The sequence below is a fragment of the Motacilla alba genome, chromosome 3 (genome assembly GCF_015832195.1).
Source record: "Motacilla alba alba isolate MOTALB_02 chromosome 3, Motacilla_alba_V1.0_pri, whole genome shotgun sequence".
In the NCBI taxonomy this organism is placed as follows: domain Eukaryota; kingdom Metazoa; phylum Chordata; class Aves; order Passeriformes; family Motacillidae; genus Motacilla; species Motacilla alba.
This window is the reverse complement of record NC_052018.1, coordinates 45986917-46005244: the sequence shown is the minus strand read 5'-3', so window position 1 is coordinate 46005244 and position 18328 is coordinate 45986917. Positions and strand designations below refer to the sequence as shown.

At 39.9% G+C, this 18328-nt stretch overlaps 1 protein-coding gene across 2 annotated transcripts in view; it reads left to right on the top strand.

Annotated features, from left to right (window-relative positions):
• The window catches only part of CDK19 (cyclin dependent kinase 19), a 119531-nt gene extending 103135 nt beyond the window's left edge, over nucleotides 1-16396 (top strand). For both annotated transcript variants that reach the window (XM_038130480.1, XM_038130481.1), the window contains exons 10-13: nucleotides 2780-2877; nucleotides 4360-4438; nucleotides 9082-9348; nucleotides 12161-16396. In XM_038130480.1, coding sequence (XP_037986408.1) covers nucleotides 2780-2877; nucleotides 4360-4438; nucleotides 9082-9348; nucleotides 12161-12292 — 576 coding nt within the window. In that variant the 3' untranslated portion in view covers nucleotides 12293-16396. The remainder of the gene's footprint in view (nucleotides 1-2779; nucleotides 2878-4359; nucleotides 4439-9081; nucleotides 9349-12160) is intronic.
• The last annotated feature ends 1932 nt before the right edge of the window (nucleotides 16397-18328 follow it).

Here is an 18328-nt window from a genome sequence, read left to right as displayed (position 1 = left end):
CATTGGAATCACCTGGAGGGTAAGTCTAACTGAAAAGACGACAATTGTAAGAGACATCGTTAGTTAGCACATGAATTTCCATGTTTTTCTACCAAAAGTGGAATCCACCAGAAAACCTGCTTGCTGTCAGCTTATATTACTAATTCTCTAAGGCTGAACACTGAGTTGAGAATCATCTTGGGTGGGTTGGCTTCTTTTCCCGGGGGAAATATTAACCAGATCTCTGAAGAACAACAAAACCAACCATACTTTGCCCTTCTTTCTGAACATCATGACAAAGACTTAGTTCTCTAAGTAAGGTAGTTTGTTAGATTTTTCTCACAGTTCAAGGAGTGAATAAGAGTGGTTTAATGATCAGCTACAGAGACAGAGGCTGATCTCAGATAGGTCAGTCTTCCAAAGCTCTGAATAAGAATGCCCTGGAGTATGGACTACTTTCCTGATATCTCATTGCAATACATGGGAGGTACGGACTCCCTAAAACTCCTTGTTCATATCCAAGGTAGTTATTTTTATGAGATGATCTCCATCTTGCAGGGTGACCTCTGAAGACATTTGCTTTGTAGCAGTCATTGATTGAGACTGTGCTAATGAGTACAGGAAGTGTGGTTCATGGGGAACAGATGGCATCAAGTAGATCAATGCAGGCTAGCAAGTGACTCTTGACAAAGAGAATGATACTATGCCATTCTGCTGATTGACATTGAATGATAATTTCTACATGAAGGGGAGAATGTTTTCCATTCAGGAAGAGGCATCTGTTCTTGCTGTCCTGGAAAAGTTACAAAGTATTCATAGCTGTCATGTCAGGCCAGTGGAGCCTGAGAGCTTGAGACCTGCTGGGAAGTATGAGATTTTGATGAAATCTAGTCTCATTGGTTTCGTTTGCTACGTTGTCTTAGCAGCTGCTGCCCTAAAAACAAATTGCCTCCAGATTTTTTTTTTTTTTATATTAATTTTCCCAGAAGCTACTGATAATCAGAATTTCTCAAAGTTGATTCACAGATGCATCACCAATAGGCAGGTTATCTTGCTGGGAGTGATATTGTGTGTGGTATTGCTCGGAATGGGCTAGCTGATTGAATCCTCAGGAGTGAAGGAGGAATGCTAAGGGAAGGAGTCCAGGGGGCAGAGGCTGATGCCCTGTGCTCTTCTGTCAATGATGACATCTGGTACCAGGAGTGGCCTTGTACAGATAATGCATTTTTGTCTCTACAAGTCACTGTGGAAGAACTGGGAAATTTGTATAACCTGTAATGGAGCCAGAAGCTGCTCTAGCTTACAAAAAATTTTCATGTAGGGAAAGGTGATTTGAAGTAAAAATACTGAGTACCGAACTGTTGTTGATACTGTATTGTGTGAGATCGCTATGTAGAGAGCCAACATATCGTTAGAAGTTCAGCTTGTGCAGATGCACAGAAAATGTAGGGTTAAGAGTTATCTCACCACACAAAAATACAGTAAATAAGTGCCCATTCAAACCCTCCAGGTGTATACAACGCAGGAATAGCTTGAGGTGTATCTCTAGGCAAGCAGCAGAAATCCAATTAGGAGCTAGTTGCAAATGAACTGGTGGGTGGAGAGACAGCCCAAATGGCTCTGTTTTGCTGTGAGTCTTTTGAGGTCTGTGGCCCATAAAGTATGTGAATAAGAAGATCTGGGAAAGACTTGGCGAAAGTTTTGCGACCTTATCTATCAAATAGAGTTAACTACATCTATTGAAAAAGTTGATTCCTTGTATTTCCTTTCTTGAGGAGGATGAGTGCTTTTACTGAGGCTGTTTGCTGTAGCATATATATAGAATATAGAATTGTATGTCAGGTTATTAATTTATTGGAATAAAAAGCCCCAAATACCTATACCAAAATCACATTCTTTTGTTGAATATCCAGGCATTTTTTGTTGGAGACCTGAAAGAGAGTTTGAGCTGAGATATCCTTTACAGAAAGAAATTTATTTTCACTACTGGCTTGAATTAAACGAGTATTGTGTGAGAGCAGGATACTGTATAATGTGAGCACCCAAATTTCCTACTGTAAGTTTATCAGAATGTGATAAATAAGTAACTATTTTAAATGGTGTGATATGCCTATAATTCCTGTTTTATACTACTAATATATTGTAATCCTATTTATAGCCTGCTGCAGTCAAAAGCATTCTAGCTAATAAATTTGTACTTCGTCCTAGCAAGGAAGAAAGGTTACTAGGAAGGGTCTGTTCCTTCTCATTTTGGTACCAATTAGAGTGGGTTTGGGAGCTGCATGAGTAGCAGAGTGCTCTGATTCTGGAATGTTGCCAGTGCAAGAAATGAAGATTTATTGTTTCCGTCCTTAAAGCAATATGGAGAGTCCTGGTCGTGTTCAGTCCATTCTGACACTTTTTTCCCTTTTGTGTCAGCAGTGTAGGACAGTATAAAAGCTACACATGTACCACAACAAAAAAAACTATTATTTAGAAATAATGTTTTACGAACCTGTAATAGCTGAATTTAGCATTCCTTTATGTGTTTATGAACCATGTGCAGTGGTTCAGCCTGAGCAATTAATACTGCCTGATACTCTTTAACAGTTTATTACGTGAGAAGTACTTCACAACCACAGTACTTTGATAGATGTGCATTGTAGTTCTTGGGAACTTCACTGAACAAGCAATGCTAACTTAGGCTTGTCTGGACAAGCCAGAAATAATTTAGCAATCCACAATCCAAGACATGCAAGTCATAGTTTGAAAAATGATAGTTTGATAAGCTTTTTGCTATTTTTATTGTTATGCTTTACAGCTTCAGAAGCTTCTTACTATGGACCCTACGAAGAGAATTACCTCAGAGCAGGCTTTGCAGGACCCCTACTTTCAAGAGGATCCTCTGCCTACATCAGAGTATGTATTCCCTCTTCTCTGCACATCTGCGGTGAATTCTTTCTGCTACATGCTAGTCCCTGAAATGGCATGACAGCTGAAAAATTCACAGATACCTGCCTGTGTTCACAAGAAGCAGCAGCTCAGCCATGCTCAGTAAAAACTACAAGTGTAGTTCAGAAGTGTCTGTATCTACTGGTGTCAGAACTGAGTGGTCATGAAAAATAACCCAGTACCACGGTAGTGTTGTAATTCTGAACATACTACCAAAGCCAGAGTTACAACATTACTGCAGCATTTAGAGAATCAATCTCTGCCTCACATAGCCTCACAGAGCCCTGTTCTCCATTGCCTGGTTGACTGTGACCACTCCCTAGGAGTGGGACAGTTCTCTGACCTACAGCCCATTCCCATGCCCTCTTTTCACAGGGTAACAGTATGAGAAAAAAGATAAATGACTGCCTAAAATCCACAAATCCCTTGTTCAGAAGGCTTGAGAGAATATTTTGTTGTTATGAAAAGTTCAGATGACATACTCAGTTCCAGCTGGCAGACTTTGTCAGCTTCTCTTCCCAGTTTTGAGAAGCATGGTGGTGCATAGTATTATGATCTGTATGAACTTGATGCAGGTAGACTTCTACCTTTGCTTTCACTGGTTCCTCAACTAGCAGGCAACACCAAAAGGAGGGAACAGTCACTGGAATAAAAAAGGAATCTAGTTGATACTAGTTGGGGTTTTAAAATTTCTTTTTTTGTTCGAAAAAATCAAACACTACATAGCAAGACTAAGAATTGTTTACACCCTTTTAAAAACCACGTCATGTTGATTGTATTCTGAATGTTGGCACAGAAGTGTAAGAAATTGGTACTGGTCAAGATCTACCAGTAATTTTCTGCTTAGTATTTATCTGATGCTATCCTGTGGAGAACTGTAGCTCCCCATGGATTACAGCATAACATTATGATAAGGTCTCTGCCATAAACATTAAGGAATGTTCCAAATTCCATTGGTCAGATGAATTTTAAAGTGATCTTTTTTTCCTAAACAAGACCTGAGAAGCTTAGTGAAAGTAACTCTGCAGTTGTGATTGGCAAATACATTGAAGCCTGTTGTAAGCCAAGGCAGGCTCATGAGACACTAATACTCTTTGGATCAGTCGTTTTATTCAGTGAGCCGTGCATGTTCCAACTGGGTGTTGTGGAACCTCTGACACTGTGTTTGTTCATTTTACCATCTGGATCAACAAGTGGTCGTTCTGGCATTTGGGCAAGTTCAACCATGCCATGATTTCTAAATGACAGCCTTGTGCCAACAGCAAAGAGATCTGACATTACAATCAGCACCTATGTTGGGTGCTCACACTGCCACTCACTTGTGGAAACAGGATTTGTCAAATATAAGAAATGAAGTTATGTTATATGCACTTGTTTTTAACATAGTATTAAGTAAATGTATGCCATGTGTACATATTTGTGGAGTGTTTACTGTTTATTGTGTTTCAGTGTGTTTGCTGGCTGTCAGATTCCATATCCAAAAAGAGAATTCCTCAATGAAGATGAACCTGAAGAGAAAGGGGATAAGGTATAGTAAACTTGTTTGGCTGGGGCTTTTTTACATTCAAGTATGCAATAAGAAAACATCATGGTTCCAAGTGAAAGCTAATGAAACATGAAGAGTTAACCAAAAATGCTACAGAGTTAACCAAAAAAGAAACATGAAGAATTAACAAAAATGTGTTTCCAAGGCAACGCTCTCTTAAACTTCTTCTCAGACAGTTGAAAAGTATCAGATGCCTTGGGGTGTCTCAAGTGGTATCACCAGCATGGTTTGCCCTGACCTGTGAGCTGAATGGGCTGTTCTCTCAGCTGTAGCCTGCTCTCAGCTGCAGTCATTCCAAGAAGACCTTGCTACCTCCTCCAGCACTGCATGATGAAAATACGTTGTGAGCACATGAAAAGAATGGCATTTTCATTGTATGACTGGCATCCATCCAGCCATTTGAATGTAGATGGCTGTCGGGGTCTCAAATAAATAGTGGCAGCCTGCTTCTGGCACTACATCAGAACATTTCATCCATCTGCATGCAGTTTCCTGATCATGTTGTAAGGGCCCTCAGACAAAAGAGTAATAAGGATTCTGAATTGTTCTGGTAGCAACAATCTGCTCTGAATATTCTCTTTTCCATAGCCCCATAGACATGAGCGAGAACTTGTTTGTGTGCATAATAAATTCTGGGGTGTTTGCAACATAATCTGCTCTGCTTGGTGCGTGTAGCTCAGCTGTGCAGTGTGACGGCAGCGATTGTCCCTTAGTGCTGGGAAGGCTGGACAATGGTGCTACAGTGTAGGACACAGCATGTTATTTTCACAGAACAGGGCGCAGTGAGGCACCAACAGTGATGTATAGCTAACCACAGAAGAGAACAGTCTTGAACTGTAGTTATCTGAGGACTATGTGAGATGGGCTGTTGTCTTTCAGAGAAACCATTTGGTGACATGAATATTCTGTTCTCAATTTTCTGCGTAGCATGACAAACTAGCTGAGTTTAAAGCTATATTTTAGAGTTCAAATTTTGTTTTAAGAACTGATATTGCAGATTCTTCTTTACTGAGAACAAGTGGTAGTATCCATGATTTTTGTGGCCAGATAGTTTTTTTTCCAGAGGAGGAAACAGACCCCTGAGCAAAAATAAAATTAAATTAATGATACTAATTTGATTGTAATTTAGCTAATAGTTTTGCTTCAACTGTCACAGCCTCAAAAAAACAAGAAGAAACCTTATGAATTAAAATTACTCTGGCTTTTTTATATTTAAGTCAGTGTACTTGAAAGGAAATATCTGTCCTTTCCCTGGGAATGTTGCAGGGTGATGACACTGACATGTTTATATTTAAAACAGCCAGTATATAAATGGTCTTTGAGATTGTTGAGGACAGTCAGGTATTTATGCACACTCCAAATTAAACTTTTTCTTAGACCATTTAGGTAATACAAGTCACACATTACTCATTGAATTTGTTCCCACAGAGTAGAAAATGTGGAGGTAAAGGCTATTCTGAAAGTTGAATCTGTTCCATGTTTTGTTGCTTTATGATGTTACTGTGAATGAAAAGTTTTGTTTTTTTAGACTGGTTTGTTACTGGTTTGTTTTTAAAACCATAAATATCTGTACAATCATTTGGAAACCTGGAGAAGTTGTCTCTTTATTTGGAACATACACCTGCATTAAATAGCATTTAGCATAAGCATTCATTCTTCAAAATGGTTAATAGGTAGTTAGTAAGACTAAAATGAGGGTTTGTAAAACAAAGTGTAAATATATTTTTTTATAATTTAAATTATGTTAGGCAAGTTTCTGCTAGGTTTGTTTCTAGGTATGACTGAAATTTCATTTTGGTAATTTGTGCCTGACAGGCACATAACAGGCGACATATGGCAATGGGTTGCTAAGTGTAGACCTCTCATGAGTTTAGTCATTTAGGAACTGCCATGAACCAGACTGACCTGAGGACAAGGTTTTTGCTTGTCAAAAAAGCCATTTTTGTGCAGTTAGGTGGTGCAGCCAGGCCCCAGCTGGAGATTGACTGAGCAGGTCTCAGTCTCTAGCCAGGCAGTAGCAGTAGTAGTTCCACACAAGAGTAAACTCTGGCTAGTCAACGCAATTTGTGCTAAAACCTGAAGCACAAACCATGGGACTTACAACAAGCTCTTGACTTTAATTATGAGAGTCCCTTCAATATTTATTTACACATTAAAAGTTGAAGTTTTTCAGCTCACACACTACTAACTACCTTACTTGCATCCAAACACTCCTATGAAAACACAAATTTCAGAATTCTAACACAAATAGTACCTTAGTTTTTGATGTTTTGTTTGTGTAAGTGAAGCTCAAACCATTATGAAAAATAAATTGCTTCTTGACAGTTTTTTGTTGGGTTTTTTTGGTTTTTTTTTACAAGCTAGTTTGATTAACTTTTTAGATTACTGAAGTCTAAATCTCCTAGGAAATAGAATTTGACTGAGATGGGATTTGGGGACTACATGCAGGAGGATACGTTAAGGGTTTTGCTAGGATTTGAGGACTACATGCAGGAGGATACGTTAAGGGTTTTGCTAAATGTGAAATGGCATTTCAGGCCATCTCTTAAGTCCTTGAAGATAAAAGTCTTCTTTGTAGTCTTAAATGAAAACATCACTGCAAATTTTGTTGGAATGTATCTTGGGAGACTATTGTGATGAATGGCATAGATGCAGATCTTTTATGTCATTTATCTGAGGTAGCTAAAAGCCTCAAGAAGAATTTTCTGCTAGTGGCAACTGGTTGTCATAATTTCTGAGAAACTAATAAAGTAAGGTTTTAATTAAAAGGCTGCCATACTAAAGCTTTGGTCATTATATAAGCAGATATTCTACCAAAAGACCCCTATCCTGGAATGTTCCCTACAGTATGTTAGGGGAAGGATAGTAAGGCTTTTTAATTCAATCCATGTCAGTTGAAGGTTTTTTTCATGATGAGCAAGTGACATCTTTCCCAGAACTGTAACCATGAAGTACAGTGTTGTACTCAGTTCATTTTCTGACCTTCCCTCCACCTTACTCAAATACTCCTTTTAGTCTATATCCTTCTGACGCCAGAAGAGCTCTCAATATCTTTTCTTCTTCTTCTTCTTCTTCACCTTTTTTGCCCTTCTGTGACACTTTTCTCTGTTTATTTTCCTTCTAGGAACCAGTGTCATCCTAATTATCTGGCTTCTCTTCCTTTGCTAGTCTCCTCCTTCCCTTGCCAGATTCTTCTTTCAGTGGTTTCCTCCTCTTTTGTCTTCAACATTTCTGGTTTATTTTCACTTTTCTGCTATTTCAGTAAGATTTTCTGACCCTGTACGTTGTGCACTGTGCTGGGCCCTATTCCCAGTACAGCACTCTTTACAAGGTGCTTAAAAGCATGGGAAACCAAAACAGTAATGAAACCTGTTTCTGGTTTTGCCACAGAATTTCCTTTGCAACCAGGAAGACATGCTAAAATTCCTTTGGTCTCAATGTGCTTACCTTTCTGGCTGTCAGCCTTCTTCAAGTGAAAAGTGAAAGTTTGAAATGTGGTTTTGATTCCATGTGAACAAGGCCATTGAACCACTCAGAACAACTTACTGTGGGTTCCCCATGTCTGCCACTGAGCACTAGTGAAATGCTGGGTGCTTTGATTTCCTTCATTAGATGATTACTGCTTTATAAAGGGTTCCTTTAATCCTCTCTGAGCACCTGGTGTCTTGGTTTGAAAAAGACAGGTGTCCACTAAGAGAGGCAGGAGCCTTCCTAGAAATGGAAAATGTAAACTCCCTCCTTCCGAATTATTATAATTTTTGAAATTAAGAGGCTCTCAGGCAAAGATATGAGAATGGGAATAACAGTTCTTTACTAGGAAAATTAAAAATACAAATGCAATAGTACAAACCAAAAAAACCCACTGAATTTAGAGTTAGAATACAACCTGACACCCTCTGGGTCAGGGTGTTGATAGCAGTCTGATTAAATGGTGTCTGCAGTCCTCCTGGAGTGACAGGTGTCGTTCTGCTGGAACAATGATCCTGTAGAAGGGTGTAGTTTTCCTCTGAACATTCAGTGGTAGTGTAGATGGGCCTGATCTTCCTCTGGGAATCCAGTGGAGGGGAGAGCTTCTCCTCTTGGAATCCAGCAGAAAAGGCTGCCTGCGGTGTTCCAAATCCCAGATTATATCCAGGTAGGAATGCTTGACTCTTCCTCCTGGGTGGAGCATCTCACAATGGGATGATGTAATTTTATCAATGAGACTCAATGGCCCATTGACAGAGGGAGGCCCCTCCCAGAGGGAGGATTGGTTGTGGAAGCAATAAAGAAAAACTGCCCGATTAACAGAAGATAACTGCCCCACCTCTAACAGATGTTAACAGAATATACAACCCCACCCACATCTTGCAACCCAGGACACCTGGGTAGCTGTAGGAGGCACTACACTGTCTTTCCAGTATAGGTCCAGCTTGTTTCATTAAAAAAGCAAAACAGCCACAAGTGGGACACCCCACAGGTGTGCAGGTCTGTGCTGGGGGTGAACTCCCAGCACTCAGCCTTGCTGTGTTTTCCCATCACACGAGGGCCTGCCTTCCCCCCGGTGACACCGGGCTTGGCAGCTCCATGAAGCTCGCAAACCTAGCTCAGAGCAAGTGACCATGTTATGTCTCTTCTTCCCTCAGAATCAGCAGCAGCAGAATCAGCATCAGCAGCAAACAGCACCTCAGCAGCAGGCGCAGGCGGCGCCGCAGCAGCCGCAGCCGCAGCAGCAGAACAGCAGCCAGACCAACGGGACGGCGGCGGGTGCCGGCGCGGCAGGAGGGGGCGCAGGCGCGGGGCTCCAGCACAGCCAGGACTCCAGCCTCAACCAGGTGCCTCCGAACAAGAAACCACGCATAGGGCCTTCAGGCACTAACTCAGGCGGGCCTGTCATGCCTTCAGATTATCAGGTACCTCTGGAAATTTTGCTGCTTCTGATACTATAGGCATGAGGGCCAAAATGTCATTTTTCCCCCCTTCCCAACTGCAAGAACAGACCACGTTTTAATGAATTTTTGATGTAACCTGAGGCATGCTGAGGTTTTGTTCTGTGATTAGTAATTTTCAATAGAATACCGGTTTGAGTTGTATCTAACTACACCCTGTAAAGTGTTGAGGATTAGTCCACTCCTGGAAAGCACTTAAATATTTGCTTAACTTTGTATTTTAGAGTAATCTTGCTGAAGCCAGTGGATGTAAATGCTGCATTGCATCAAGTTCAGGATACTCGAGTCTTGGCAATATTAAATCCCATGTGAGGCACAGATGTGAGAAATCATGAGAAGGAGAAGCAAAGTTAGAACCAGGCTCTCCCATTTCATTCCTCCTATTGTATGAAGTGGTTCTGTAGTTTATTCTGGTATCTTTCTAAGACTACTTCTAATGTTAAAGAAAAAAAAAAAGCATGTAAACACAGGAATGACAATTTGGTTCATCCATTTGATTCGTGCCAGAGCAGGACACAAAGACATGCACTGTTTCTAATGGGACCAAAGTAGAACAGATTTCATGTTCTTCGGTACAGTAGCATTCTTAAGGAAAAGCCCTATCACTGAATATTTTTTGAATTTGCATGCTTGTCGTTGCTTACTAGAATTATATATTCCACTGAAAAAGTGACTTACATTAAATATAGAAAGCATTGAACTTACCAGGATCTTCAGTACTTCAGAGTTTATACTTGCTGGAGCAGTAATTAGTTGAAAGATTTTTTTTTTTTTTTTTAGTTAGATATTAAGGGTAAATTTTAAATTATGCTCCTAGCCACCAATAGGGTCCCACCTTGGAGAATGGTCTTTTCAGGCTGCTTTAAAGTTAAAATAAGTAGGGCTTAAGACACCAGCTCTACAGTTGTCTTGACTTAGCCCTCCAGACTTCTCCACAACCGATTACTCAGTGCCAGACACATTTCTCCCATTTTTGTTTAACTCCTTTAGTTACAAATTGTCGTGAAGGCATTGAGGGAAGTTTAAGGGGAAAGACAACTAGGTTTCCTTTTTGAAAAGTTCCAGACAGGCTTCAGGCCTGGACAGATCAGTACATCTGTCTGACTGCACAGTATTTATGGATGGTCTGGTTTGGTCTATTCTTTGAAGACTGGTGTGCTTCATTTGATGATATCCATTATAGAATTCTTATCCTGTTCTCTGAATTGTTGGCAAACTTCCCCCTTACAAGTTGCAAGTAGTCTAAATATTCTTTTTTTCATTCTTTTTGCCCTCTGTGAAGCTTTCCTTCTAAACTTTACCAGCACAGGCATCAAAATCATGATCTGTATGTTTCTTTTACGTCATTCACTAAATTGTATGGTCTGATTATCCATTTTTACACTTGTGTTTGGCTATCTGCCTTTAACCTTCTAGCTGACTATCTTCTGTTCCAGAAAAGAATGTCTGCAATTTGTCCAAGTCTGACTTTATTAAAAACAAATTCTCAAATGTGAAACAAAAATAAGCATGGGCAAGTTAATGCATTCTTTTAGTCTTAAGGCAGTAATTTTACTCCATTTTATCTTATTCGGAAGTAGATAGAACATTCTTTTTGCTTTGAGTTTCATTTAGCTTGTGGTCTGAAGTCTCTGTTGAAGTTTTTGTTGTCATTCACCAGCCTCAATATATGTTGCTTCCACAAATGACAGTGCAAAACTATTTGTTGAATTTTCCTGAGCCTTCCTTATGTGACCTTGGCTATTTTGCTTACCATGGTGAGCTGATGCTTTGCATGCAAAAAGAGCACCTGTAAAGTCATAGAATTTATCACAATTCTTTTTCTTTTCCGTTAGAAGTTGAAAAACTTCCCAGTATTTTGAGAAAAACTTCAGGTTTCAGACACTGTGTAACACAACCAGCCTTACCTTGGGATTATGGTGGGGTTTACCTTGCGGGACAGTCTCCTGTCCATTGAGCAGTACTTCTCATGCCAAGTGATTTTGTAGCTTGTGTTTTTGGGCAGCTCACAATTAATTCTGGATGGGAAATGGTTATGATAATGAAAGGGCAAATTCGAATTCAGCAGGCTGGAGGTTGCAAGATCCATGAATTTGTCTTGCTGAGGTTGGAGTCCACTGAGCTGACAGTCCCAAACTGTGGAGGTGGAAAAGAAACCGCTCAGGAAAATGAAAGTCAGGTTATGTACATAAACATACCCATTTTTAAGCAGTTGTCCTTGTTTGCAGTGGTTAAAGTATCAGGTTAAAAGACTCACTTAATATTATATTATTTAATCTTAATGGACAATTTTTCATTTAGGTAAATTGAGTAGTAGTCATGGTTGTCTTTTTCTCAGAAAAGAATAAAATGTTTGCAACGTTTAGTATTGCCTATCTTGAGAAAGGTGTTTGTAGTCTTTGCATTAATAGCATTTGCATTAATGACATTTACAATAACGATAGATGTAAGTTTAAGAACCAGATGAATTTTGAAAGGGAGTCTGCTCTCTTTGTCTCTTGCATATTTTTTCTTCAGAAAATGGGTGTGTACATGGTGTACTTTTAGGTGTCTCCAAGGGTTCTTGTATATTTTGTGTGCTGTGTTAAAGCTGATTGCAGATGAGAATGATGGCTTGTTTTATGGGACCCTAAAAAATAATGGCACTATTTAGTTAGTTTCCCCAACAATCATGTTTTAATGAGCTCCAGAGAGGTTAAAAATTTCCTGAGCTGCATGGTCGTAGCAGGCTGGACCTGTTATGATCATTCCTTTGATCCTCTCTTTTTTCCTGCAGCACTCCAGCTCGCGCCTGAGTTACCAAAGCAACATTCAGGGATCTTCTCAGTCCCAGAGTACAATGGGCTATTCCACATCGTCTCAGCAGAGCTCTCAGTATCACCAGTCTCATCAGTCTCACAGGTACTGAGGGGCCTGACAGGCTGCACTCAGAGAGGAATGGACTAGAAGCCAGAAGACTCCAGCAATATGAAGTTCATAACGATGAGAAGACCAAAAATACAAACTGTGATGCAGAATTAAAATTCATTATGATAAAAGGAAAACTTCACTCACTGAAGACTTCCCCCATCCCTGCCCCATCCCCATCCCTTTATTGCCATACAGGAGATTCTTGTGAAGTTTTCCTTCCTTCCTGCCCTTGCATGTGCTCCATTGTGGTTACTCTTATGAACCCTTCTGATCTGAACCCAGCACTTAACTTCTTTAACCTTTGGAATTTTGAAGGATTCCTGGTGCACCTTCCTTATGCTGTAGTGATTGCCATAAATCTGTCTTTTCAATCTCTTTGATGGGATTTTAAAGTTTTAAAATCTTGAACTCCTAGGCTTTCAAGCTTGTATATAGTTAGTTTTGTACTAGGCGAACCAGTTTAGCTATACAGGTATATTGCACCTTTTTAAAGCACTATGTTATTTTCACAGGAAATTACTGTTTTGCTCATGGATGTCAAGAACAGCAAAATTTTACTGTTCCAGAGTATTTTACTATTCTGTTTTTATTAGTCTAGTTTTCAGGCAAAGTATTAAAAATAAAAAATTTTAAAAATTAATAAAAAGAAAAATGAAAAAAGAAAAAACCCACCCAAGTCTCTGCAGCGACAGATATGCTTCATGCTACTGGACTGAACCCCAAACAGAAGATTGCTGATATTTCTTAACTCATTCACATTGAATTCTTGAAATCACAGTGATCATGTTCTGACTAGTTTTAAATTAAGCATTACTTTAAATGAAACCAGGACAGTCACATGAAAAGGAGATGCTTTCAGGATCTGTTGGAACAGAAGAATGGAATGTCTTCCCAGGCTGGACACCAAAATAGTCAGGAAAATAAATTTACTGCCCTCAAGTCTCAGTAGGAATGTGGATGACGGGCTTTTTCTGTATTTCTGCGAAGTAGCTTATTAATGTGTGTGAGAGTTCTATAAATTTAGCTTTCTTTCACATTCCTGAGTCAGTTCTCGAAATTTAAAGGTGACAGAAATACTAAGACTTGCAAAAACAAATGTATTTAATCATTTTATGTTAGAATTTATAATCAAGAGAAATTATTGTGCAGTTTGAAAAGCATGTTGAAAATTGTTCTTTTTCTTGTTTATAATGCATATTCTGTGTCCCTCACATTGCTGTGATTAACCAGATTAGTTACACCAGATGCGCTTGATTGCACTGAAATGTTTCTTTTTCCCTAGAGCAAACATGTTTTGATTGTGCCTAAGGGACTGTAAGTGGATGGGTAGCTGGCAGAAAATCCCTAGTAATTAAGGAAGAGTTCAGAAGCATAATCAGAGGATTATTGTCCAACTTCTGGAACCACAGTTATTCAGAGAGACACAACATGTAATTTGGGACAGCTTCGTTTTTGCTTCAGCCTTCAGAAGTAAGGCTGGCTCTTGCGGCAGAAAACCTAGAGGAATGCGTTTAGAAAGCTACTGGCAGTGTAACATCAGAGAACTTCTACAGCTGGTGTCCAGGTGAAGTGACAGGAGTTCAGGTGTAAATGGTCCGTGGTGACAGGTTTTTGTACTGCAGAGTGTTCTCTTTGTCCTGTGCCCACACAAAACAAATGGTGTACCCGTGCACATTCACACTAAAGTTGTGATTAGATGTTGCAAAATGAGTAGGTCTGTTTGCTCTGAGGAGAATGCTTTTCATCACATATATGGTTCTACTAGATTTGATCTCCCAGTCATCTTTTGTGCCCCCTTCCTCCTCAAACTCATGCTCTTTTCCTGCTTTGTGTGAGCAGTTGGCTTGCTTTGGCCATACCTACCATCATGTGATTTTGACAACATCCAGCTGCTCCAGAAAAGCAGCTAAAACCTGCTTTTGTCATCAAATGGATAAGAAGGTGGTGAAAAACTAAATGAAGCAATTGAAGGGAAAAATTCTTTCTGGGGAAAAATAATCTCCCAGAGTATCCTCCCAAAGGATCCTTGCAATGTATAACCCTTGAAATGCTACATTTTATGCATACTGTAGTACTCTGAAAGGACAGGTTTTTGTTCCTTTATTTCAGTGACTGTGGGGTGACATTGTTTCTGTCTCCCCCCTTACTGATGTTAGGATGAGGTACTTTTGATCAAGTGGGTATTTGGCCAATGCTATTCAATAACACTTCTTTTATACTTTTGCGATTTGAATGTCACATTTCTGGAAATTAACTTATGGCAGAGTGATTTTTGTCCCCTCGTGTTCTTTTCATCCTTCTGTTCGCTCAAAATTATTTTGTCTTTTCTGCTACAGTTATCTAACATTTCTTTTCCCTGCTGTGACCTGCAGCTGATCATCAAAATTCATACAAGATCAGGAGGTGGCAGGGGACCATTGGTTAATTAAGGTGGGCTCTTGTGCCAATAAGGCAAAATCATGGTGTAGATTAATCTGTATGTAGAGTGTGACACTTCACAGCAATGTAAGGTGCTTTAACTGAGTGAACTTCCAGCTTCTAGAGTGACTGCCACAACCTCTCTCAGCTGCACTTGCATTTCTTGTCTTGGTTGGGTTGATAGATGACCACATGCCACTCCTCTCTCTAGCTTTTACGCGCACAGGTGAAGCCGAGCTGTCTTCCTCTGTTCCTCCAATTTCACAGCCGGGAGGAGAGGGAATAAAAGCAACTGCAGCACTGGCTGCAAAATGTAGGCTCTGCACACTCTTGTAGTTTCTTCACTGGGGTGAAATAATTTGCCTTTTCTTGAGAGCTTGATGCATGCTGCCAGGGTTGGTAGCAGTCTTAGTGGGAGAAGCCTTGCTGCCTAGGGGTTATCCCATGAGGTTAAAACTCTCTGCTTTCAGAAGTGAGTTGTGCAGTTTGTCGTGGGAAACCAGGACCATGTCATTTCTATGGGGTTTTTTTGCCTGTGTAGTTTCTTTATTACTCAGCTCTGTCTCTGCCCATAACCTATAGACCCTCAGCAAATGTTTCACACCTGTACTGAGGGGCGCAGAGCTGTCTTCTCCATCCTGGTGGGAGAACAGGCTGCTGAGCACAGCTTTTCGCGTCGTGGCTCAGAGGAAATAAACACATGGGGAATTAATGGGATGAGCAGCCTGGTCCGCATTGGTGAAGTTTATGTAGCACAAACTGCACAATGAAGGAAAAATATAGGAAAAGCTGCGACTCCTGCACTGTATCTGTGACACTGTATCTGGGGAGGGGAGGGAAGCGCATTCGTAGCGGGAGGGGTGGCGGGAAGCTAGAAGTGTTCAAATATGTATGATATTTTATATAAACATAATAAGCTTAGTTCCCCTTCATAATCTTCAGGAATGGTACTTTAACACCATTAAGTAAAGAATTGTTTTAGGATTAAATAAATGTATTGTACATAAGGCCATACGTAATCTTCTAAAAATGTCGCCAGACAGGAGCGATGTGTATTACAATATGAAAAAAGTCCTTAATGCACTGTTATCTCCTAAATATTTAGTAGTAAATTAATGCTATTTAATTTTTTTAAAAATTTGTCTTGTGTAGACACTAAAAAGTATTACACAAAATCTGGACAGAACGTGTCCTTTTTAACAGCAATTTAAAGAACTTTTTATATATGTAAGGTAGTAACTTTTCAAATTGTTCTAGTTGTATATTCCCATGTTTACTATTTGTGGAAGTGTGCCTGTCTCTACTCAGTTATTTTTTTTCCTAATAATTTCATGCACGCATCTTTCATTTTTGTAGTTTCCATTAGAAATTACTGTGTATGCGCCTGGTGCTGCCACAAAACTTTCCCGCTCTAGATCTGTGGTGGCCGCATTCGGTAGTGCCCATGCCAATGGGCTACCAAAACCACAAAGCAAAATACTTGTTTCTCATTCTAGAGTTGAGAGTTTACTGCTTTTAAGTTGTCCTGATGTCACTCTTGAAATGACTGTTAAAACTAAGCTATGAGTTCATTGCATTTATTTTATATTTTGGTTGTAATGAAATGGAATTGACTTTGCTTCAGTGTGAATTTTTTTAATAAAATAATATACATTTGTAATAATAATAAAAAGTTCAAATCAAATAAGCGTGCAGAAGAGTTTTTGTAAACGTCAACTTTGGGCTACCAGTAGGGAAAATACAGCCCACAAAATTGCAGTTGTAATTATATTCAGGATGTTTATGATATCATGCACCACAGAAAACAAAGCTTGCAAAACCTCAGAGTTGAAATTACAGTTTTTAAAATGCCCACGAGGATATTCACAGCTATGTGTCTATCAAAATAGAATGCAGCCTTATGGAAAGCAGGATCGATGGAGTGTTCTCTTAGGTTTTGCTCTCTGCTTGTAAGCGTACGGGTGTGCCACGCTGATGGCGCTTCTTGAGATTCATTATTACTTGCATGACAATCCTGTAGATGCATTTTCTGAAAAAGAAAGCTGGTTTACTCTGTTCTGGAAATAAATGCTTTCCTGCTTTCTCCTCCTGCTGGATCTTGGAGCATTTCAAGTATTTCATGTGGCAACATGGAAAGTGTGAGCTAGAGCATTATTGGTGGGTTTTCACAATGAGATTTTGTGTGCTTTGCTAGTCTGTGTGTTTCTGTTCCATCTAACTTTTGTTGGATGGACGGATGGACGGATGGACAGATGAATGGATAACTTCTTCCAAAAATCCCACTTGTCTTTTCCATAACAGTTGCACGGGTAAGAACGGTTGGGATTTACTTGCACTGCCCATTGCCTTAAGAAAAAGGATTTGGTTTTGGATGTGCCTTTTACACAAGGGTGGGAATAGGAGTAGCCTTTTGACAAAAAGCTTAGTCTGCATCTCTGACGCCTCAAGACAGCCACAATGCAACTGAATATACCCAACTCTGTAACCCTCAGGGTTTCTCCTTCTGTTGTCCTTTTGTTGATACGATTGTGCTTAGTAAACAGCTTTGACTTGCCTGTTTCTAAAACCTCCTATGCCAGCTCTGTCTCAATCTCCATTCTTTTACAGCACGTCTCTCTCTGTTTTTCCTACCTGTTCATTCAGTTTACAGTCTAATCCAGCCTGATCATACTGATCTGAATTAATGGTGTCCCTTTTTTGTCCTTGACAGCTAAACACCTTTGATTTCACAGCTACTGAGAAAGTTGCAGAGTGGGTTGTTTATTAGTGTTTTGCTTTGACTTGTTGCTTCTTGCTTTGTGTTATTGCCCTGGCTCTGCCACCTCTGTTGCATTAGTTGTAAAGCTTCTCTCTTCACTTGCTCATGACTGCCAAAGCCTGCTGTTACACCATCCCTCTTACTCAAATCAAGACATTATGTAAGTTATCTCTTGGTCTCATTGTCCCACCAAGTCAGCCCCTGCACCCTTCATTTCTGGACTTCTCAATAAGCATTTTAAGGCTCTGTTTCCAATTGCCCATTGTTTCTGAAGAGATGTTGCATTAAATTCTGAAAAATTCCCTCCTTGGTGTCTTCTGCATCCCTCATTAAAACCCCTTGGTGTTGATGTATACAGAAGTTTAGTATTTTACGCTGCTGGTGTGCAAGGAGTCATATCTACTGTGTAAATGAAAGCTGTACCAGTGTTCATTTTGCCTTCCAGTCTGTCTGCATCCATCACCTCCCTGCATGCCCCTTGCAAGCTCCCTGTGACAAGAGCAGTCATTTTGTTCTGATACAGTAGTTTCATGACTGGGGCTTGCAGCACTCTGGAATATGAATAATAATCACTGTAATATCATGGTGTTTTACTGCTGGACAATACACAGTAGTAGTGTTGCCACTTTCCATGTGCTATTTCAACACATGAAGAAGCATCATGTCAGTGCCAAACACCAGTTTATTCTGGCTAATCACAGAACCTGAGCAAGCAGTGTTCCAATAGCTAGCAAAGGTTAATGATGGTGTTCTTGTAATGTTGTTTTAACAGGTAGGTTCTGCTTTTTTTACTTTCCAGAGAGCTTCAGATCCTTGATTATGATCACAGAAAAAAACCCATAAGCTTTGGCTTATTTT